At 44.1% G+C, this 24,971-nt stretch overlaps 1 protein-coding gene across 1 annotated transcript in view; it reads right to left on the bottom strand.

Moving 5' to 3' along the window:
* LOC147697251 (nicotinamide N-methyltransferase-like) overlaps positions 1-15,592 on the bottom strand; it is a 158,625-nt gene extending 143,033 nt beyond the window's left edge. The window contains exon 1 of the mRNA XM_086934330.1: positions 15,370-15,592. Coding sequence (XP_086790456.1) covers positions 15,370-15,517 — 148 coding nt within the window. The 5' untranslated portion in view covers positions 15,518-15,592. The remainder of the gene's footprint in view (positions 1-15,369) is intronic.
* Between the last annotated feature and the right edge of the window lie 9,379 nt (positions 15,593-24,971).

Raw genomic sequence — 24,971 nt, 5'->3', positions numbered from 1 at the left:
CTTTTCGGTACGGGTGGAAGTAGCCATTCGTGTATTTAGACTGCATGGGCTATGTCTAAATATGGGTATGGTTTCTATGCCTATATAAGGGCAATGTGAATTGTACCTATATGAGGACATGAATTGTGACAATTTCACTCGGATCCTAAAAAGCCACACAACAAAAGGTTGGAGAGTTTCTTTCCCTGGGGCTCTGATCAGGAGGCCAGCCAACTAGCCCCTGGAATCACTCTGGTGGTCCTGGGTTGAACAGTAGAGCAGGACATGCCCCTGAGAGTTCAAGGCAGACTTCAGGAAGCAAAGCAGTCCTCCCAGGTGCAGCAAAGCAGTCTTCTGAAGTACCTGGGTTATAAGCCACAACTAGGGAGAAATTGGTCCTGGGTTGCTTGTCTTCCAGTTCAGGGAGGACGTGACCTGGCAGTTCGGACTTGACTGTTCACATTGGAGCGGGGTCAAGACTGATTTCCATATGATTGGGTCCAAACTGAGGTGGCATGGTATGCAAAATAATGAAAGACTGGGATGCGGTCCGAGTAACTACCAGTGGCTGAGATTAATTTAAGCACTCCTTCATTCACTGTTTGTATACATTAGCAGCAACAACACAACATCATGCTCTGTAGACTTCCTCCACTAAGAAAATCTACTGCTGCCAAATATAATGACATAGTGGGCTTGGGGGTACAGTAAACGAACAGGCAGTTGAGACGCTTTGATGTGTTTCCTGTCACATGCACAATGGTCATAATGTTATGTATTGTTTTGACCATTGTCATGCCTTTCACAGAACTCCATCCTGCGGACAATGAAAGCAGTGGATGGGGTCTATGCTTGCAAGGTCAGATTATGTGGTGTACTAGCTTGGTGCTGAATGCTCTTGAGGAACGTGCACAGTCAAGTGATCCTGCATGATATCAAACTAGCTGCTGCTTCCAAGTTCATTGTACCACACATAATTATGCTTGTTATATGTGTGCGCATGATGAGGAGCTGGACTGGGTTTGGGGATGGTGCATTGGGACTGGTGTCAGGCAGGGGGAACAGCTTCCATAAACTGCTGTGGGACTGTTCGTCTGAGGCCACGTGTATAGGTGCAGAGCAGAGGGCAGGTATTTGCAAAACACTTAAGAGTGTGCACGGCCTGAGTCTCTATTCACTGGTGCAATTTCAGCTTGATGACAATAGTAAGCAGTTGTGCACGTAAAGTTGGGTTCAGTGATCTGTCCTAGAGTCTGGGTGGGAAGTCACCCTGTCAGCAGCCACTGAACAAGGCATCTCTAAAGTGAATAAATGGATAGGATGGATCCTTAATACCTCGCCCAGTCTTAGGCAGACTCATATGGAAAAGCTGAACATCATACCTCATAAGCAGAGGATGAGAAATTTGCTCTAGGGATGACTGCTGCACTGCAGTTTCAAGAGTAAGACCCATCCATTATTAACCCCTTCCACGCTGATGACGAGCTGGGCTCGTCATGGTGTAGCCTCCTCGCATGCTGATGACGAGCCCAGCTCGTCACGTAACATGCGCTTTTAAAAATCTCAGCGTACGAGCAGAATTCCGCTAGCGCGCATGAAGTTAAATAAATATACATTGTGTTTTTGGTGATAGTTTCAACAAACATATGCTTGGCACTGTTAAAAGCCTGAAGGAGGAAAAGTAAAACATCTCACAATGTATCTGTCACACACTACTAGATTCACTTTCAGGCGCATCACCGAGTAGCAGTCACACAACCGAAAGCATTCTTACACAGCCTCCTTTGCACTACAGAGAGAACTCTCACATCCTTCAGAGTTGCAGTCACACACTACCAGAAGCACTCTTGTGCTACTCATGACCTGTAGCCACACACTACGGTCCGTACTCACACCCCTCACAGAGTACTATTTCAAACTTCCAACAGCACTCTTACATCCCACAGACTAGCAGCTGCATCAGCTACAGCACGTCCACTCCCTCCACAAAGTAGACATCATGAACTCTTCATAGAGTAGTAGTCACATGCTACTGGAAGCACTCACAAGCCCCTTACAAACTGGCACAAGAGGCAATAGTTCTGGCTGATATCTAAAAGTGCCTCTTGATTGATTTTTGAGTGTGTGTGTGTGTGTAGTACTGAGGTTGGATGAAATGCTGAATGGAACAATTAGTCACTGCATACATATTTAGAGGCATGAGTGATAGTGAACATAGATAATGAGTACACAGACTGATTAATTAGTGGCTGTTTGGATGCAATCATCATGGCCCTTTAAGTTATGTCAAATATATTTGCTTTTCTAATGCATGTGTATGGCTTCCCAAGCAAATACAAGGAGATGATGGACGGAGTGCTGAAACTTTTCAGACACTCACCCCCAGTCAAGGAACTTAGTTGAATGCATCATCCTTCATTTTCTCACTTCACCGCCCCAGGTTGGACCCATCCATATGCAAATCAGTCTTGACCCTGTGCCTCATGGGAACAGTCCAGACCGAACTGCCGTAAGTTTTAGTTTGCTCAGGCAACTATAACTGCTGAATTGTTTTGTATGAGTGAAATCTGAGCCTAACTATAAGGTACCTGTAACCTTTGGTTTCCTTCAGTGGATTTCTAAGTTTATTTTAAATTCTATTTCCTAACTATAATGTCTCTGTAACCTTTGTTCTTTTAGTGAATTCCAAAGTTTAAAAAATATATATACTTCAAAAATGGTAACCTGTAACCTTTCAGACTGGGTATATGAGTGGCTCTATAGGTCTGTGACCGGGTGTGTTAGTGGTTATGTGGGTGTGTGAGTGGGTGGGTGAGTAGCTGTGTTAGTGTGTGTGTGTGTGGGATTGTGAATGGCTGTATGGGTTTGTGAGTAGGTGTGTGAGTGGCTGTATGGGTCTGTGAGTAGGTGTGTGGGTGATTGAGTGGTTTGAGTGGCTTTATCGATTTGTGAGTGGGTGTGTGAGTGGCTGAATGGGTCTGTGAAGTGGGTGGAAAAAAGGGCCTCCAATAAGCTCTCAACAATCCTGCTGTTTGGGGCTTACGGTATGTGTTGCAGGGATTCTGCGGAGCCACAAAACTATGCTTGGGACTATAGAAACTTAGTAGGCAGGGACTGAGTCATACTGCCACCTTAGTACTCATGAGCCCGGGACCTACTAGATATAGTGTCTTACTTGCCCTTCTTCTCACTCACAGAGGAACAAGTGATTAGACACCCTGCCTGCATGGACCCTCAGCCTCCAAGGTGATTTCATCCAATGAGTAGAGCACCCAAAGGCTCATCTGTAGTGTGGAGGACAAAGAGAGTGGGCCTCGGGCAAACTCTCAGCAATCCTGCTGTGTGGGACTTACTGGTGATAACAGGAGGGGTTCATGGCCCCCAAAGACAATCAGCATCCAAGGGGACTTTATCCAACAACGAGTAGGACACCAGGAGGTGCATTTGCAGTGGTTGAAAAAGGGGTGACGGCTCCAACGAGATTTCAACAATCTCACTGTGTTAGACTTACTGGTGGTAACAGGAGGGGTTCTGGGCCTGTAGGGGTCCTCAGCATCCAAAAGGACTTAATCACCCAACGAGGAGCTCACTAGGAGGTGTGTTTGCACAGTGGACAAAGGGGTTTGGTGCCTCTGATGAGCTATCAGCAATTTCGCTGCGTGGGACTTACCGATGGTAACAGGAGGGGTTCTTGGCCCCAAAGGACCCTCAGCATCTAGGGGGACTTCATCCCCTAACAAGTAATGTGCCAGGAGGCCCGTTTGCAGAGTAGTTTAGAAAAGGGGTGGGGCCTCCAAAAAGCTCTGAGCAATCCTGCTATGTGGAACTTACTGGTGGTAAGAAGAGGAGTTCTTAGCCCCCAATGACCATCACATTCAAGGGAACTTTATCCCGCAATGAGTAATTCACCAGGAGTTTGCAGTGGTTGAGAAAGGGGTGGGGCCTCTGACAAGCTCTCAGCAGTCCCACTGTGTGGGACTTACTGGTGGTAAAAGGAGGGGTTCTTGGCCCCTAGGTGCCCTCATCATCCAAGAGGACTTCATCCCCCACTGAGTAATGCCAGTAAACACGTTTGCAGAGTGGTGGATCAAAGGGGTGGGGCCTCTAACGAGTTCTCAGCTGTATGGGACTTACTGGTGATAACAGGAGGGGTTCTTCGCCACCAATGACTGTCACTATCTAAGGGGAATTCATTCAATGAGTAGTGCACCAGGAGCTTGTTTGCAGCATGGTGGACAAAGGGGACGGGTTCTTAGCCCCCAACAACCCTCGGCATCCATGGGGACTTTAGCCACAAAGAAGTAGCATTTCAGGAGGCGCGTTTGCCGAGGGGTTGAGAAACGGGCGGGGCTTCTGATGAGCTGTGACAGGATTCAGGTTTCCACAGAGGACCCGCACGGAGTCACGCTGAGCACCGCAGGGGATCCGCTGATTCCTGTGCTTCAAGAAAAAAGTTATGAGGCAATTTATTTGACTTTATGACCCCTCTATCACACCCATGGGTTTAGGGTTCCTCTACCCTGACCCCATTATTCACTTTGCACAGAAATGTTCAGACCTGGGGACTGTTTCCCGAGATATAGAATTGCGGGTACAACTTTTCTGTCAAGGTGCAGCCAGCCAATCAGGACCATGCTTTGGCACATGGAGCCGCTGATTCACTGTGGGTGGATCCACGGAGGATCAGTATCCCTAGATAAACAAATTTGTGTTTCAGTTAATACCTCGAAAACTACTGAACGGATTTACATCAAATTACAAAAAGAACACTTTCTGGACCAAGAGCTGGCTTTCTGTTGAATCTGGTGTCATTCCGTCAGGCGCTTCGGGCTGTAGGTATCTTCTAAATCCCCATGGAAAATTGCATGAAGAAAATGTTTTTTGGGACCTTCCCTTTTTCTCGGCCCCCTCTTGATGGATCATCCCGAAACTTTCAACCCAGCAGGTATACTGAGGTTGTACACATGTTTTCCATTTTGTGAAGATTTGTCAAACAGCACCAAAGTTATTGGCAAAACATACTATATTTCGACGCCATTAAAGCTGCTACCACCTCTCATGTTCCTCCTGTTAGCCACGCCGCCCTAAACTCTACTGCTGCACCACTCCTGGGGTCTTCGGACCTAAGCTCCATGCTTGATAGTGGTTCTGATACTGAGGCAACCAGGGTTGACCCACGTTTGGGGTTTACCCGGTTCTCGTTGACACAGGAGGTGGATTGCCTTCGCCAAGACAGGCGCGAAACATTGCGCCCCAGAAGACCAAACCAACAAAACGCAAAAGCAACAACATCAAGCGACGCAAGCGGAGACAAGCTTGCGCAAGGCGCAAAACCGAAAAAGAAAAACTTCTCCAGGAGATGGAACAACAAGCAGCAGATACACTTTTGCATTCTATCTGCGAGCCCTCAGTAATAAATCTCACCAATTTCGTCCTCACCAAATCGGACCTCCAAACGTTGTCGCTGGGCTTATCATATAGTCCAGCGAGTAACTTTGATTTTGCGAGGACTAGAATTGACCTCTTCAAATATACACGCAAACTCAAGTCGCAGAAACATTTCCTGTGCAATAAATTCCAGCCTGTTCTTGTCAGACCACAGGAACAAGCGGCACGCCTGGTCTCAATGTCCATGATTTACAGCTGATGCAAAACTTGGAGGCATTAAGAGCTGAGCAGTCAATTTCACAAAGCACAGAGGAACAACCAATTCTGAACACTGCTGGTATTACCAACTACAAACCACGTCCACATTTACGCCTTTGATGCTACATGACAATATTGACATTTTCCATGATTTGACTACCAAAGAAATCAAAACTCTGCATGTCAAGACATTGAAAAACACACGTCAATATCACATACAAACCAACAAGTATTTTAGCCTAGTGAAGAAAATACAAGGGGACAGTAACATCATAGTCCGACAGTCAGACAAAGGTGGCAACGTCGTCCTGCGGCCGTGGACATTATATATGAAGGAAGCCCTTCTCCAACTGAATGATCCGATGTGCTACCGGCGTTGTGATGCCACCATGATGAGGAAGGCGCAGGCAGAATTCTATTCTCTTTTGATGGGATGGCGATGTTCTGGACTTTTGAGCTTGGACGAATTCAAGTTTTTGAAAAACGATCATCCTGTTACGCCTGTTCTTTACCTCATCCCCAAGATACATAAGGACGCCAAGAGACAACCAGGCAGACCTATTATTTCTGCACGCAATGGTTTGTTGGAGAACACCACTGTGTATATTGATTCATTCTTGCAGGAATTTGTTTGTAGTCTGCCTTCTTTCATACAAGACTCTGGTGATTTCCTAAGGAAAGTCAAAAGTGTTACCTGAGATTCTGACTATTGGCTCATAACCCTGGATGCATCATCCCTTTACTCTAGCATCCACCATCATGACGGTGTCAGGGCGATCCAATATTATCTGGGCAACAGGCCTATACAGATGTCAGAACATAACAAAACGTTATTAGCCATGATTACCTATTGCTTAAATAACAACTACTTTATGTTAAATAACCAACACTATTAGCAGATCAGGGGTGTTGCCATGGGGGCCTGTTTTTTCCCCAGTTATGTCTGTCTTCATATGGGCTACTGGGAGAGGCAGGTACTCCATGGCGATCATCATGACATCTGTATTGAACATATTGTGCATTGGTACAGATATATTGATGATATATTTCTAATATGGCGTGGTTCGCATTCACAGGCTGTTGCATTTGTGGAACTCATCAATTCTAATGCCTTCAATCTATCATTTACGTCTAGCATCAGTTAAACTAAAGCTTATTTTTTGGATGTAGAGATTGGGATAATCAATGGCATGCTAGAAACCAAGCTATACAGAAAGCCAAAGGCGGGCAACACCGTGTTGCACGCTACAAGTCACCATCCGGCCCATCTGATACGCAGTATTCCCTACTTGCTGCACAAACCATCAATGCCACCTGGCACAAGAGGCTATTAAAGTAAGGTTCTTGGCCAGAGGTTATAAGTAGTCTGATATAGTCCATGCTATTAGAAAAGCTAATGCGTTTTCTAGAAAAGAGAAGAGTCAGAGGGCAAGTGTGGCAGAATCTAAACAGCCCACCAGAATAATCTGGACTTATAACAAGCAGCACGGGGCACTCCGCAAGATTGTCAACAGGCATTGGAGCCTTGTGCGTAATGATCCAGTAATTGGTGAACATATGACACCCAGACCAGCGATAACTTTCAGGAAAGCGCGCTCTATGAGTGATGCTCTTGTAAAATCCAGTCCTGAAGTTGTCACTCCCAAAACTTGGTTGCTTGTCAGCAAAGGCTTCGGAAAATGCACCAGTTGCAAAGCATGCAAACACGGGGTCAGCAAGACTGAGTTTGCCACACCTTTTTCTGACATCCCTTGAACTATCGCCAAACAACTTACCTGTAAGACTGAGTACGCAGTCTATGTGCTGGAGTGTCCGTGTGGCCTGCAATATGTTGGGAGTACCAAATTGCAGGGCCACAAGCGGATACTCCAGCACATTAGGGCCATCAACACCAACAATGCCGCGTACCCGGTCGCCCGGCACTTTAAAGAACATCACGGTAATAAAAGCAAGTTATTGCAATATTTCGTGATAGATGCCGTTGGCCCCTTGAGAAGAGGTGGTAACAGGGAGGCGATCTTACGAGCCTTAGAAACCAAGTATATCTTGGAATTAGATAGCAAGACCCCCTCTGGCCTGAATGCAACCGAAGCCTTTTACACATGCCTCTAGCCTATTGCAAATAGCTTTACTCCATCTCTTAGCTTGGCCAGGTGTCACAAACGACTTTGACTATCTGGAGGGTCACCGAACCAGTAGTCCTAGCTTAATATATGAATTGCAACCTCTCCTATTAGGACTAAAAGCACCTTTACTCCGGTTCCGCTGCTGTAATCACTTGTATATATTTTTATCAAACATGTTTTAATTTCACCATTCACTTATGTTCACTATACTGCACAATATTGCATATGGTAGTTAAGACACAACAGATCTTATTTATTTGACCTCATCCTTTATTGGCCCACTTAGGCAGATATTGTTAGCACATGGCGTATTTTGCACTAATTCAATCAAGGGCAACAAATCGCATTGGTCTGGAGTTATGGGAACTGGTAAAAAATGTATTTATCAAACCAGTTCTCTTACTCAATATGTATCACAGTATTCATGTTCTCTTGTAATATACTTCTACTCAGACCATTCACATGAGGGGTATGACGTTATATTGTACGGCACTTATTTGCGTATTTGCACATATATATTTGCACTATCGGCATAATTGTTGCTTTACAGGTCTTTGCTGTTATCATGAATTAAGTCATGTTATATAGCGATTTTAGCATTGTATAGTCAGAGAATTTTTAATTAAGTTCACCGTCTTTTATCAGTGTCATGCTCCTCAACTTGTATTTTTGTACCATATGCATTTCTTTTTTCATTGCCAACTGTGCCTTGTGTCGTATCAACGAATCATTTGCACTTTATTAATTGCACTTGCACTTTAAAAGTAGATTCCTCCCCCCATGGCGTCATGTGATCAAGGCCTCTGGGCAGGCCGAAACGTCATGCTGACATGGTGCACTTCTTTTGAAATAAACATCTAATTGCTCACCTGCATCTCCTGGGTCAACTCCTCATTTCTGGTCATCGTAACGCTCCTAAGACAGGGGGCTCAGCGATTCGGACGGAGTCTTCAGCATATATATATATTGGCTTTTTTTATTCCTTTTTTTTAAGTGTAGATGGTTTTTTGCGTGAACTTTTAGCTTCATTTATACTGGATTTTAGCTGGTTTTACTAACTAGTTTGGTTTTACTGGTTTTTATTCGGTGTCTTTGGGTGGAAGGTTTACTGTTTTTTGCTATTTGCACATATGTGGGGAATAGGAATGTTATATATACCCAACTTCAGTTTGTGACACAAACATTTTAGCACTTTACTTTGCACAGGTGACTTTTACTCTAGCACTTACAAAATGATAAATGAAGGAAGCTCAGTGGGCATATAATGTTGTTTGTATGCAATAACCTATATTATCATATGAAATGAGGTAGTGCGATAGACTATAATATGCTGATTATTTGTTAGTATGAATTTAATTTTTATAAGCACAGGTTTTTTTGATAAGCACTGATTTAAAGAAAATACTGCTCCATTTGCACAGCTGTCTAAGGGATAGAGTTAAGAAACAGACTATGTATAATACAGCGTCTCTATAATAACAATGTAAAATCGGGATAATTTGGGCACTTGCCCATTATTATGTTGAACTTGTTATTTCAAAAATGAAATTTCTAATCATTTTAGATAATATGGGCACTTGCCCATTATTATGTTTAATCTGTGAGTTTAAAAAATAAAAAATAAAAATAAAATTATAAATTTTGTAAAAAATGTAATTACAATGATACTTGTTAGACACATATATATATATAAATATCTGAAAGTCGGTTTTCTAGGCCCATTAAGAAAGGGGAGGAGCCGGCGCTATTGAGAACAATATTTATTCACTATGGTGGTCACGACATGTCATGTGATCAAGTCCGGGGATTACCGGACGAAACGCGTCATGTCTGCATAAAGGGAAAATAAAAGCACGTTAATATTGACTTGCCGTGTGGTCCGCGTCCTGTCCTGATTTGGAGCCGTTTTGGAGCGGTGGAGTCGGGAGTTTGTTTTGTCTATATATATATATATATATATATATATATATATATATATATATATATATATATATATATATATATATATATATATATATAGATAGATAGATAGATATATATATATATATATATATATATGTATATATATATATATATATATAGTTTCACTTACTTGATATATATGTACATTTTAGTTGTAAAGGCATGTGTGGTAAGGCAATGCATGGTAAAGGCATTGAGTGGTAAAGGTTGCGTTCTAATGGTAATGAGTGGTGAAGGCTGCATGGGAAACATTTTTTTAGGTGCTTAAACTATGATTTTGATGCAGGTTTTAGAGTTTCTATAATTTTTTCATCATGTGAAATATGCATGCATTGTAAAAAGGTCACATATTTAAGCTGTCTAAATCTAACTCACAAATAAGTATTAATACAGTACTAACAAGTCCTACTACCCAAAAAAAACATTTTTCAGCAACCTTTAGAATAAATAAAAACTAAAGAGAAAATAGTAAGGTTCCAATCATATGCATTGCAGTCTACATACATCTTTTAGGTGCCAGTTCATAACTCACTGAGCGATATAATTCAGGAAGTACAAATTGTGACCTGTGAGTAACAAAAAGATCTCTCAAACATAATCAGTAACCAACCGAGGTGTATACACAAAATTCTAATCTGTGACCTGCGTGTTACCATTGCGCTTTGCAGAAGGCATATTAATATTCCATGCTATATGATGTTCCAGACCTGTGACTAGACTGCACAGCAAGTGCAATGACCTTCAAATAGTTTACTGTCAATTTATATTCTTTATCAGGCGGTGTGCAGCAGTTTGAATGCTGCTTTAGAGCACCTCATTGTTCAAAGTGGAATTTTCTGATATTTATCGTTTTACATGGACTTTACTACTTTCTTTTACTCATGAGAATGTGTCACTCGAAGTTTTACATATTTGGCAGAAGAATGCCACTCCTACAAACACTGAAACCAGGGATGCAACCAGACCCGAACTTCAGGTGGGGGGCTAGTACTAAGCAGACATTGCAGCGTTGTGATTGGCTTAGGGGAGGGGCGGGAGGCTGCCTGCTTCCTGTGTGGAGCAGAGAAGCAGAGACAACACAGGACAACGCGGGACCATACCCGACTGGCAAAGGTACGTTGATTTTGTTTTATTATTTAAAATTAAAGCAAAACCCCGCGTGACCGCCTCCCTGTGCAACCCCCCACCCGTAAGTCATGCCAGCCGCGACTGATGCTGACGAATGGGGCACCCCCGGCCCTCCAGAGGCAATAAGGTATGAGATATGCCTGGTGGAGATACTTAAACTGAATGAGCCTGAGCAATGCACAAATTGACAAACTGCTGCAGCAATTCAGTTGCCCCACCAGTTCACCTTATCCAGGGAACCCACCCACTCCTCCCACCGGGCTCTTAGGGTGTCCACCTGAACAGGGCATTGTGCAGCCAAGGTCTTATATATTTGCAATATCCCTCCTTGCCCCGAAAGATTCATCAGTACTTGTACCTCGAGCGGGCTATAGTCGGGGACATTCCCAAGGGCATTGTGATATGTGGAGAAGGCATGCCTGAGCTGTAGAAGAACTGGGATTTATATATGCAGAACTCAGTCTGTAACTCTTGTAAGGAGAAAATATGATCTTTCTCCCCTACATCGCCCATGTGCAAAATGCTAACCTGGGCCCACCCTTGGCACCCCTCGAAGTTCGCCCCTTGCACCAGTCATTGGCCCGACAATAGGGGAGTCTCCTGTGTAAGTTTGCGGTCCCAACCTGTTCAACGCAACATCGCTCTCCAGGCCAGGAATACCTCCCTGGTTGGCTCCGGGAGAAGCTCAGGGACTAGTGCCCGGTGTAAAATATGTGTTATGTTCTCTAGACCAATTAATGCTATTTCTCCCTGGGATGCCTGATCTACCCAGCCCCTTATAGCCAATCATTTACTATCAGGATGTGTGCTGTCCAGTAATATAGAGTGATGCCAGCCATGGCGTGGCGAGTCCTCCATCACAGGTGACTCCGACGCATTTGACAAAGGCAACATTGGGGGGATCAATTGGCCCAACTGAGCCATCTCACAAGTGTCGTCAGGATAGTAAACCAGGACTGCGGAATATTAAGGGGGAAGTTAGCATTTTTCCTTTTTAATGCCTGCTTTCAAGTGGCATTTATTTTTTGCCACAAAACACTGTCTACTATTGCTATCATAAAATAGGGTTTGCATCAAGAACCATGGGCCATTGCATGGGAACGCCCATGTATTACCCATGGAACGCCCCTTTGAGGCAGAGTGACACAAACCAGTGCTTTGCACTGTTTTGCGCTACTTTCAGGAAACTTTCCAGTGCAAAACAGATTTTGCACTGAAAAGTAAATTTCCCAATAGTCGTTTTGCAGATTTGAGGCACTTTTCTCACGCAGACCCACCACAAAATATGTTAATCTGGGTCTAAATGGGAGACAAAGTGAGTATGAGTGAGGCAAATTCTAAAAAAAATGGGATGAACTTCATGGCGTTATTAAGTCTTACCACTTTTGAAGATTACCATCCACCACAGATGTCAATAATAACTAAAGAAATGTGGCCTAACAGCCTCAGCTGCCGGCTTTGGAACTTGGCATTAAGGTTTGAATCCCAGCGTCAACTCAATATCCTGTCATCCTGGGCAAATCACCTAATCCCATAAAAAAAACTGATTTTGTGTGATGTAATCTGGTGCTCACGTAAGGCATCCCGATGCCTTTGGTACTGGTTTGCTCTATGTAAAACTGCACAAACAAAAAAACGACAGGCAGCCAGGAACATTTTACCCAGAGGATTGGAACGTCTACACACTGACCATCTGTGCTATCCACCCCCTCCACCTTTATTTTTCCAACATAATTTTCGATATTCTTATGTTTTAGTCAGTACTTGGCATTTTTAGAACCAAAAGCACAACCCCTCCCCCGACTACTTCACCCCCATGAAAGATGCCATTGGCAGAAAAATCTGAACTGACAATGGTCACTGCATTTAAAATAAACAAAAAAGTATTTATTTGCTTTTTAGCATGTATTTAGCCCTTAGTAACTCTCACATGAATAGTAAGCCCAAATTGCAACATCAAGACAATTTGTAATTTCTGTCTTGTTTGCTTGGAAGCAGAGAAAGATGCCAGAAAATTTATTTGAAGTGCAGATGCTTTCTTAGTATTAATGGGCAAGCATTGTCTACCTTTAAAATAATGGTGATCAGTAACTTACCTGCAAAATTAAAACCTCCATTGTGGGTTTTTGCCCCAGAGGTTGTGAATCGCCTGTGGCCCCCATCCCCACCTTTAGGACACTGCAGCAGCAAGATAAGCCAAGCATACCAACCTTCCAGATTCAGGCTGAAGACTACCTATTTCAAGGCTAATCTCCTGTCTCCTGATTCCTGCATGCAGAAACCTCATTTGGGGGCAGATTTACAAGCCCCTTGCGCTGCTTTCACGCCGCTGTTGCGTCACTTTTTTTGACGCAGTGGTGGCGCAAAAGAAGTGCCATGGTGCGGGGTATTTACAACGTGACGCATCTCCCAGATGCGTCACGTTGTAAAGCCCTGCGCCAGAAGAGGTGTACCATCGCAGGTGGAGGCGTTCCGGTGCAGGGACGCCTCCCAAAATTAGCTGAATGAAATCTACAAGATTTCATTCAGTCACTTTTGGGCCCATGCTGCGTCAAAACCCTGCGCCTGCTTGAAGCAGGCGTAAGGATTATTATTATTATTATTAAAGGGGTTTGTAAAAGCGCCTGGTGACGCCTCCCGGCGTGTCCCCGCGCTGTGGAGAGAGAGTGTTAGGAGGGGAAACAAAGAACAGACAGCTAAAGTGTGAAAAGGTAGGTTTTCAACACTTTTCGGAAGGATGCCTCGTTGATTTCTTGTCTGATGTACGTCGGAAGGGTATTCCACTTCTTAGCTGCCAGAGTGCGGAAGGACCTACCCCCCATTCTGGCTCTTTTAGGGAGCGAAGTTTTAAGTAGGCCCATACCCTTCGATCTGAGGGATCTGTTGGGCTCATACGATACCGCCAGATCGGACAGGTAGAAGGGGGCTTTCTGGTGAATGATCCTGTGGCACCAGAGGAGAGCTTTAAATAGTATCCTCTTACTAATAGGCAGCCAGTGAAGGGTGGCCAAGGAAGGTCTGGAGGGAGCTCTGCGGGGAAGTCTTAGTACAAGGCGAGCTGCTGAATTTTGCAGGACTTGTAATTTTCTGATGTTTTTTTTGGTCGTGCCCAGTAGTAGCACGTTCCCATAATCCAATCGTGAGGTGATAAGTGCCTAAGTCATGGTACGCCTGGAGTTCAGAGGGAGCAAGTACAAGGTACGATTGAGGGTTTTCATGACTCCAAAGCACTTGCCAACTGTTTTTTTGACATGGCTGTCAAAGGAGAGCTTATTGTCAATCCAGACACCTAAGTTCTTGGCTTCCTGATTGGGAGTGGGTAAGGGTCCCAAACAGGTAGACCACCAGTCTTTCGTCCATTTAGTGTCATTGCCACCAATTATGAGTACCTCAGTTTTTGAGCCATTTAATTTGAGGCAATGTTCAGTCATCCATGCAGCAAGTTTGCACATGCAGGACTTGAAATTGTCGGCTTCAGAGGAGGGAGCTTGGGACAGGGAGATTAGAAGTTGAGTATCGTCGGCGTAAGAGACAAGCTCTACGCCGAACGATTGTACCACCTCAGCCAACGGAGCCATGTACAGGTTAAACAAGATTGACGCAGCATTGTGCACATAGGGCCCCCCCCTGAGCATTGCTGGAGCTGCGTCGCGCTTGTGACGCAACTCCAGCAATGCTCCGCTTTTACGGCACAAATGCGTCACGCATCTGTGCCGTTTTTGCCCCATGGTGCGCTTCATTGTAAATGCGACGCATCAAGGGTGGCAGGGCTGTGGCGCACAATTACTGGCGCATCCCTGCTGATATGCAGGGATGCGCCAGTAATTGAAAATCTGCCCCATGGTGTTTTGCAAAACTGTCAAAAGTAAAATGATGTTGCCAGTCAAGCATGCACCAATCTCCCCCTCCAAGAATTACCTCTGCCAGCAAAGGTTATGCCTTTGTCCTTAATTCGTGGAAGTCAAGATTAAAACAGGTGGCAGGCCTCCAAGAAAGAAATGTTGAATGTATGTCACCATGCATACCAATAATCCTGATTCAGGAAGATTGCCCTCAATATGGCAGGGGGGAAATACAATCTCCTGAATATATATATATATTTGAATTTCTCACTTTTCTGCCCGAAAAGTTGGGCACATATGGATAAGCTGAAAGTGTCTATGAGAAAAGAAAATGTTTATTCAGGCGCTCTCTTCTCCGGCTGTACTTCGCCCAGGCTTTCCCTGGGAGAGGCACCTACTGGGGCTAGGAAACACGAAGGGGGCGGAAAGAAAAAGCCTTTTCAGCCCAATGGCGCAACGCCTCACTGGAACTATGAAAATGTCACACACAAGCAGTCTAAACACTTGGCAGCTGCTATGCACTTGTATATTAACTATATATCTGCTTAAAGACTACCATGTCTTGATTCTTGAACAGGGTGGCTATTTTTTATAAAAGCGTTACGTTGTTTCAATGTATCTGACGCTTGGCACACGGCCAAGCAGGTCACTGAGGACACAGCAACGCGGGCGGGAACTCCACGTACCTGAGGCAAAAGCATTGCAGAATTGCGGAAGTGTTAGTTTCAGATATTCGTCCCCAACGGCGCTCTTCCCAAACTTAAAATAGTCTTCCAGATAGGCGCTGGGTTCGAAATTCTTCGCATAAAATTCTCCCCCTGTGCAATCAGCCATTTTACTGCTTCTTCGACGTCTCTGCGTGGTCTCACTGCTCGCTCTGATTTCCAGCACGAATGGAATTTGGCCCTGTACTTGGTCCAGCTCAGCATTAACTCTTAATAGGCGCGTGCTGCACAGCACGCTAGCGCGCTTCCACAGTGCTTGCCCGTTTGTTAAAATAACTCATAGACAGTTAGGAGTTCTGCAGAAAAAGCATTCATTAGATGCCAACAGCAAATCAAGCACTGTGTTTATTGTGTTTACTGTCTTTCCTTTCTTTACCCGTGCTTTGGGAACAGGCTGTTTAAGGGCGGCTTAGGGGCTTTAAAGTTTAATGAAGTGCCTAAATTGTAGTTAGTTGCATCTCTCAACTTGGAATCACTCCAGGGGCTTCAGCCAGGCTTGCAGGGCTGTTGCTACTCTCTTCGTGCTGGAATCTGTATTCTTTTCAGTTCCTGCTTGGCCTCTTTGAAAGTAGTGGGGTAAATATCAGCTCCAATCAGGGCAGGCCTATAGCATGCCCTGACTGGAGCATGGAGAGCTGGGCCCAGGTCCCTGGCGCGCCAATATTCTGAGGGGCGCGCGGAGCGGTGTTCATTAAGGTTTGCCAACAACTGTGCTCTTCCCATCTTGCTCCAGCCTTTGCCTTGTGCCTGTACGTTTCTGTCAGATTTGCCAGTTTAAAGTGGTTCTAGTCCTTCATTATCATACGGCTATGTTTTTAACAATTCTTTAGGCTCCTCCCTTTCCCTCCCTTCACCGTCTGATCCCTGCTGACACACATCAACAAAACAATCACCCTCCTGAGGCAGCTAAGCTATCGGTGATTTAGGTGAGCTGGGGGAGGACTGGGGATGTTTGTGTTCAGGGGCCAGTCCCTGCTTATCCTGGTACTGACCAGTGAACACAAAGGGGATTGCCTGCTGTACTGGCCAGTGAACACAAAAGGGACTGCCTGCTGCCTCATGTAATTCACTACCATCAGCAAGGGCACCAAATTGCTCCCTGCCCACGCCCAGTGCGCCATCCTAGCATAGGCTGGCTCATGTCCAAATGAAGTGCACAAACAAGTGAATAGAACAAGCCAATCGCCAGAACGGTTGAGGCCCTCCCATGAATAATGGGCCCAAATAGTGCATTTTCTGCACAATTTTCACATAAATCATTCTAAAAAGATATATTTTCTAATCGGGCACTCTTGAAATATGCCAGTAGTTTCATAGTGTGTTAAGCAAATTTGGCTTAACCCAGGGTGTTGTTGTTCGCCCACATCACAAACAATGTTTGGCGCAATGGTTCACTTCTAAAACAATTTCCTCAATTAATATCTCAAATGCAATGGATGATTTAGGCTGTTCATAAAATACATTCTAATATCAACTGTTTTCAACTTTTTATATTTCACTTTACCATCCTGACCCTTAAAGTGCTTCTCAGTTATATGCTATGACTGAAAATGTGTTTGGAAGTGAGAGAGTTCAAATGGTGAAAACACTCATTTTTAAAATTCCCAAGCCACATACTGCAGATAGACAAGTTTTTCTCACTCATGCAACAGTGCTATTGCTCAATATATTGATAAAGGCAGGTTTGAACAGCAGTACTTTTACCAGCGATGGGGGCGGGGGGCGACACACATACACATATACACAATCCATCATACCCATGCAGTCACACATGCATGTACACACCCATTAACAACACTCACCAACAAATACAGATACATTCATACATAAATGCATGCACACTTCAAACATGCAAAAAAATACATAAAACTTACCTTCACTGTAGAGGGGGGAGCCTCAGAGGTCTCAGCAGGGTTGGGACTGTTGCCCACTCGTCACGGAGTGGGATGGGGTCAGTGAAACTGCTAACCCCCACCCCATTCTGTGAGGAGATGTCACTGACTGACATTCAGCCCTGGGCACTTCAGGGCTTAAACCTGAAGGGCCCAGGTCCTAGGCAATCAGTGACAGTCCCCCTCGTCACGAAAAAGAGGACCTCAAGGAACTTTTGCCAGACTGAGGAGATCACAGCCACAGGGCTGTGAACTCCTCAGCCTGGAAAAGTTCAGCTCAGCAAGCCAGGGGCAAGCACATTTACCGCATGTCTAACTCCTGACTGCCTGATCAGAACAAGAGGAGTTTCAGTCAGGCTAACCTTTGTTCAGCCTGACAAATATTCTTCCTGCTGGGAAAAAGGTGAGGAGCCTGACCCCTCAGCCCATATGGACGGGCTGCTTCTACACCTTCTTAATGGCTAGATTCATGTATATCACTAGTTATTGTACCTCAGATATAAGCCTTATACGTATAGTTGTTACTATCCTTACAAATAAGCCTTAGCTGTACAGTTAGAGATACAATCTTTTTGTACCAAAATAGCATCTTTCCAGTTCATGTTATCAAATAAACTTTTTATTTTGACAAATTAAATTCCCCAACAACAAAATCTATTTCTTCTCATTTAAGAAAAATACTAGTTTTTGTCTTGAAAAACAAGCTTTTTACTTTAGGGAAGTGACGCTAAATCATCAGTTTGTCAACAAGGGCTCACAATTCTACTGCCACATATGAATAGATTCTGCTGCTTTCCATCTCATACTGTGGGGACCATCCTATGGCAATAATTGCCACTATTCTTCCATGGTCGTCTTTATACCAGGAATGGACACCACCATAATGTAGATGCCCACAGTATGCCATGAATTACCACCTGAGCTTAATTATGAGTTTGGCGGTCTGAGGATCGCCAAACTCAGGGTGGTGCAGCATTGACGGTCCGGCAACCGCTGCACCGGCAGCCTGACTGCCGGATTACAACTTGGGTGGTCGGACTGCCATGGCACAGCTGCAACCACCAGGGATCAGAGGTCCCTGGCAGTGGTGCGGCAGTCTGCGGGCTGAAATATTCTTAGTGATGCCCTGTGGCACCGCCAAGAATATTACGACTTTCGTCACCACCAGCGGTCTCATGGAGGCTCTTACTTCATGAAACTGCTGGAGGTGAGGAAAGAAAAGGGCCGTGGGCCCGCTCTTGGCCCTGTGCTTGGGGGAGCATGAAGGGGAGCACATGTTTTGCCCTCATGTGTGCATGCACCCCATTCCTTCATGGCATGGACTGCACAGTCCATGCCGTGCAGGAACGTGCACTGGTGGTCCCACAGCTGTGCAGTTTAAGGCTCACATATGAGCCTCTAAACTGCACCGGTGCAGGACCGCCAAGCTGCCCACACGCCAGACCACAATAATTCTCATAATCTGGCAGGTGGGTGCCAGCCTTGTTTGGTGATGTGGAAACGGGCGGTGGCGTGGTGGCCTGCTTTCACAGCGCCAAACTCGTAATCGGGTCCTAAATGTCAGGTTGGTCTCCCGAGGAATACAGACACAGAGCCACAGACACAGAGCCAACTGAGCTCTCTCAAAAGGAGAAAACTGAAAGTCCTGTGCAACCAGTGCTCCAAAAACGGAGTTGACAACACAAAGTGGGCCTCACCTTAGCCTCTTGGGCTCCCTTGACAGGAATTGGCAAGCAGTTTAGCTTAACACAAAAGAATAGCATTGGGCTACTCTAGGTGCAGAATAAAGCAGATTCAAGGTTGCCTCAGAGAATGGCTGTCAAGCCACAGCTGTGTGTTACGCAAAACAACAAGTTTAATATTTTCTCATATATTGGAAACATATTTCCAGTATAAACAGCAACCAGAAAGAAATTTGAAAGCAGACAAAACACAGTACTCATATGCAACACAAACATGATACAAAAATGTCAGATGCTAAGCACCCTTACAGTGAAACTTAAAACCCTAGTTAACCACTTCCCTTAATGGTTCTGAAGCTCTAATATTCACAATGCTCAAATATTTTGAAGGAAAGCTCACAAAAAACTTGAAATAAAAAGAGAAAGAACCACTAAAATGCAGTACAATTATGAAAACATAAGTTTCACGAACCTCTGATGCTAGCAAAACTGTAACCTGACACTGTAGCAAAATGATTGGTTGCAATCCTCTATTAAAAATGGGTTTCTTTGTATCTGTTTAGTTTCGATTGAGGGTTGTGATATTAAACATTTGTGAATATCTAAACACAGAGTAATGCACACACAGTGACACTACAACAACAATGGAAAGAAAGAGGACAATGTCTCTTAGTTTGTATGTAGTATCGCTTTAATACTAAGGAGGTAAGCTAACCTTGAGAGTCAGGATGGAAAATAGCCCAGATTTACAAAAAGTTCATGCAATGCAGCTCAGCAACTACATTTTATACACTGTGTTGGGTGAAAGTGAGAGAGCAAAAACAGTAGTATATCCACTAAGATGCTGCACTGTTTTCCTTTCTCTCTTTCTCTGCTGACTTAGCCTGGTAAATATCATAAAAACATTCTGCACTAATGTTTATCTTGGCTAGTTTGACTAGAAGGAAAAGAAGTGTGCTGTGCAGTGAAAATTATGTTAAAGGTTTTATGACGTTGAAACATATGTATTTCCAACTCATGTCCTTACCACCACTCATCGTTTACCACTCAATGTCTTTATGGCACAAAGACTTTACCATGCATGCGTTTTCCTAGGGGAAACATATTTATTGATTGGCGGGCAGCCACGTGCCCCTCCCCAGGCCATTTTTGGCCCAGGGGCCCCATCCCCCAGGGCCCAGTAGAAAATGTAAAGGAGCCCGGGCATGGAGTCCCCCTCCCTGGGCCGATTTCTCAGGGCCTGGCCAGATATGTTAGGGAGGAGGGGTCACGCAGCCCTCAGGGACTCCATCCAAGCATGAGCTATAGTTACCTTAAGGCACAAATAATAGTTGCTTGAGATAAGTAGAACTAGAAAATGTCAGTGGTTTTTAGATTTCAAAATGAACATTTCATCTAAAGGGGTGCAAAGAAAAGGAGAATCCCAAAATGCATTTTTCTTCCATTTCATTTTCCTTAAACATTTCACTGTGGCATAGTAACAAAACGGCTGCACGCATTTTCATGTAATTTGCCAGAATTATAGATTATGGGCTGGAAAAGATCCTGTTTGTCATTTCATGACAATCCGGTCATCTGTTTTTATGTTATAAGGCACAAAACGTAGTATATTGGACCGCAGTATACCGTGGTTTACCACTGTACATGACAATGCAGTGTATGATTTACTAATGACTGTCTAAGCAAAAGTAAAAGCAGCCATGTTCTTTAGCCGCACCTAAACTGCATTGTTGGTTCGAAGTAGAAAGAAGGATTTCTACAGGTACAGGCCATAGGAAGGATCGGGGCACTTAAGGTAGGTTTGTAAAGGTAAGGAAAAGTCATTTTATTACTTTACATATTATAAAAAAAAGTGTATGAAGTACCGCAGTACTACCTATAAAGTCTTATGGTTCTTAAAAGCTGATATTAAGGACTGCTGGACAATTTCTTTTATAGTTTTAAAACTCTGCAATATTTGAACATGATGTACTTTATTGTGTGTTTATCTGTAAGTGGATTAATTCTGGTGTTTTTAATGATCACATTGTTGTTCTGACATTACTGCTCTGATTTGCACTTTTAGTGCCTACTGTTTGAGAGAGCCTCGGTTTTTCTATCACTAGCGGCACAGTTTTTACAGTTGTGGGGCTTTTTGGGAAGACTGGGGGAAAAGCTTAATGCATGGCTGGTTGATCTTCATTGACAGAGGGAAGAGTGCCATTGTTCCCCTCTCTCTCAGTGCCGTTTCAGTGTTGCCCCCTTGGGGTTAGTACTCTAGCTGTGTTGTATGTTAGATTCCTCACTCTCCTATATAAGTGAGTCAATGTCACAAACGGGAAGCGGGTGCTCTGCTGGCGAGCCAAAGGCGTGCTTAAGGCAAGCCCATCTGCGCCCGTCCGTGATCGGTCCATGACCAGCGCCAGTCATTCTCCTCAAATTGCCATTGGTCAGTGCAGGAGTTATCCTACAGAGGTACCTGGCTTTGAACTCCAATCCTTGCTGCCCACAGAAGGTTTTCCCTCTGGAATGGGTAATGATGCTTACATCTGCAAGGTATGTGGTTTAGTCTTAAATAAGGATACTATTTCTGATAGAGGGTGGATCACTTGTGAAGCGGCCTCACTTTTACTGCCACCTAAAACAGAACCTGTCTCAGTGCAAACTAAAGTGGGCTATATGGCCTTCCTTATCAACTGCAGGATTCTCCTCAAACATTCATCTGAAATCTTCCTCCTGCCGGCTGATAACTCCTGGGACTTTGTTTTTCTAACAGAAACATGGTTGAAGGACAGCTCTAACCCAGGCCTTGCCATCCCACTAGGCTACTGTATCTTGGCAGAAAACAGAGGTAGGACTATAGTAGGGGTTGGGGTGGCTATCATTTTCAAACACTCATTTGAAGCATCCATTTCTCTGCTAAGCAGAAACATTGAGAGTCCTGCCTTTATTTTTAAAACCACCCCTTCTTTTTCTTGCCTGCTGGTGTACAGACTCCCCAACTGCCTTAGCAGCTGTTTACCTGCTTTATTTGACAGTATTGCACAGTACTCTCTCCAATATGCCAATCTGACCATTTTGGGAGATTTCAATGTCCATGCTGATGATCCCACCTCCACCTTAGCCACCCAGGTAATTCAAACTTTGCCTGGTTTTAGCCTAATCCAACTTGTCCATGCCCCTACCCATCGGCAGGGGCCATATACTTGACCTGATATTTACTATTATCCCTAGCATGCAGGTCAAAGACCTGGTGCAATATATCTGGTCTGACCACTTCAGTATTCCTTTTGCATTTCAGGGCTCCTCCTCCCTGACTAGAAATACTCCTACCCTGGAAATGAAAAGAAAGTGGCAGTATGTGTTTGAGGATTCATTGGATCAGTCCCTTAGTTCATCTCCTCTAATTCTACAAGGAGCAGTTGAATCAGACATTTTGTTGTTTGACAGTGGGACCTAAATCCTTTGCCCACCTTGCTCCCTTTAAAAAACATGTGTCAAAAATACTGTTTCCTTAATTCCTGTTTTCCCAGGAATTAGGATCATCAGGGAAAAGACTATGTAAAAAATGTGAGAGTAACTGGAGGAAATCATTTAATTCCAATGCCAAAAAACCTCCACAAAGCGGCGCTTATGAGCTTCTACAAAAAACATGCAATGTCATGAAAGAACATTTTGCACTTTTTTAGTTGATGGCTAATTCCTCAGAGGAGATGTTTAAAATAGTAAATTCTTTGGTTTCCCTTCAAGGGAAAAAGTCTAATATCATCCCCTCTGATGAGCTTTGTGAAAAACCTTTGGTCTTCTTTGATAAGAAGATTAAAAATCATATTCTTCCTTCTTGAAGATTCCGAGGTAGGCTTTAGTCACTAACTCAGCAGATATGGGGAAGACTGAAACCATCCCCTATGCTTCCTCTGGTCTCAAGCCATTCTTTTGTGATTTTTTCCCAATCTCAGAGCAATGCTCTTTGAACGAGATATTATAATGCAAGTGTGGTGCCCCAGATGATGTCTACCCAAGCATATTGTCATGGTTATGGGCTGTGGCTCTAGGGGCGCTGTCACACCACTCAACCTGGCTGTTGGTTGTGGCAGACGCGCGTGTGGTAAAATAAACTGTGCCATCCCTTCATCACGCTACTGGTGAGTTTGCCATATAGGATGTACAAAAGTAGTTAGGACTTCATGCCTCCACCTGCATCACGAAGAGAACTCCAGGTCATGAAGCTTGTACCCCAGAGAAAAGAACTGAAACATACACTTTCCGTTTTGTGTTTATGAATTTGAACAGACACTTTCATCCTATTGTTTATTTTTGTGTGGTCATTGCCATATTTCTAAATGGTGCCAAGTTTCTCCCAACAGCCGTAATCCTCACAACTGCGATCTGGCCACGCCCCTACAGACGTCCTTACGGCGGCTCCTGAAGGTGCAGAGACAATCAGCTGGCAGTTATGCAGACTCCTGAGAATAACGTTGAGTGAGAGCGCTTCATCCCCAGCGATCTCGGGTAGGAGCGCTCCAGTTTGCCATAGCTGCCAGGTTTCAGATTGCTTATGTGTGACATTTTCATAATTTCAGTGTAATTATGAGTGACATTCAACGTCTATGAGTGACACTTTCTCGCAAGCAAAAATAAAGCAATGAAGGCAAAGGAAACATATAAATATCAGAAATCACACCCATTTGAGCAATGAGAAACTCTAGGAGATCTTAAACGGTGCTGCAAAACACCAGAAACTTAGCTGCCAGGTTTGCAGACTACTTAAGTGTGACATTTTGGTGGTGTCAGTGTGCGAATGAGCAGGGCTACCGGAATTATGCGATTGTGCAGTGATTTTTGATTAGTTGTTGATTTGCCACGTTTGCCACATAAACCTTCATTTGCTGCATAATCTGCAGATTAAAAACAAAATGTTTCTAGCTCAGATTGTTCAAAAGGTAGTAAAAACACATTGACACCTGTTGTCGCGCAGTGCAAGGCACTTTTCAAAGGTTGACTGGTCAACTTTATGTAGTTTATTGCTATATGTGGGTGTTAAACTGGTACTAATGAGGCACAACTAATGCCCACACAATGTTAACAAGCTTAAAAATGACAAATTAATGAAGTAGTACCATCACAAAATGTGCAGCATAATTTGCTTTTTCTTGTCCCCTTAATTTACTCAACTCTGCCGCATAATTTGACCCTCCCCTGCCGCATAATTGCAGTAGCCCTGCGTATGAGTGAAATTCCACTGTCAAATGAGTAACACTCTGAATGATACTTTCGCGCAAGTAAATTTAAGCAGTAATTAACTATTACTTAGATCTGTGAAAGTGCTACTGCTCTTTGGAATTTCCAAATGCTCCTGTTCTCTCTTCACGCTGCTTTTATCTGCAGTCTTTCACCGTTAGTCAGTTGTTCCCTCTTTTATTCCACATCTTTTTGAAAACCTTAATCTGCATATTTTGCAACATCTCTTTCCTCATCCTCATTTGTTTTTCAATATGTCCTGCATGCACTACTTGTATTTCCCCGTCATCACATACCTACCCACCCGCTCTTCCCTCATCTTGTATTGTATTGTATTGTATTGTATATTGGATTTATATAGCGCTTATCACTCAGGGGTCTCTAAGCGCTTGCCTTGGGAACCCGTTCTGGCTTTCCCCTGTGAGATAGCCCCTACAGGGCATCCCCAAGGTGAAAGCCAGGCATCCCGCCGCGGGGGGCCGTTGTGGAGATTAAGCAAGCTTAATGCCCAGAGTTGCAGAGTGTGAACCCATGATTAGGTCAGGCACCGAAGCAAGAATTATCGAGTCTGTGGACATTTGAGCTCAAGACCCTGCCGCATCGGTAATTGAACCCTGGTCCCAGGTCTGACCTCTGCTTCAGGGTCTGCCTGCCCTAACCAGTGGGCCACACTTCTCCACTTTTCTTTTTATGCAATCAATATTTCGACATTTGCAGATTACTCCTGCACTCGTTTTCAACCCCTTCAGCGCTGTGCAAATTCCGCTGC

This window comes from Lissotriton vulgaris, chromosome 8 (genome assembly GCF_964263255.1).
Source record: "Lissotriton vulgaris chromosome 8, aLisVul1.2, whole genome shotgun sequence".
Lineage (NCBI taxonomy): Eukaryota > Metazoa > Chordata > Amphibia > Caudata > Salamandridae > Lissotriton > Lissotriton vulgaris.
The sequence above is the reverse complement of the archived record's forward strand: the minus strand, read 5'-3'. Positions and strand labels throughout refer to the sequence as shown.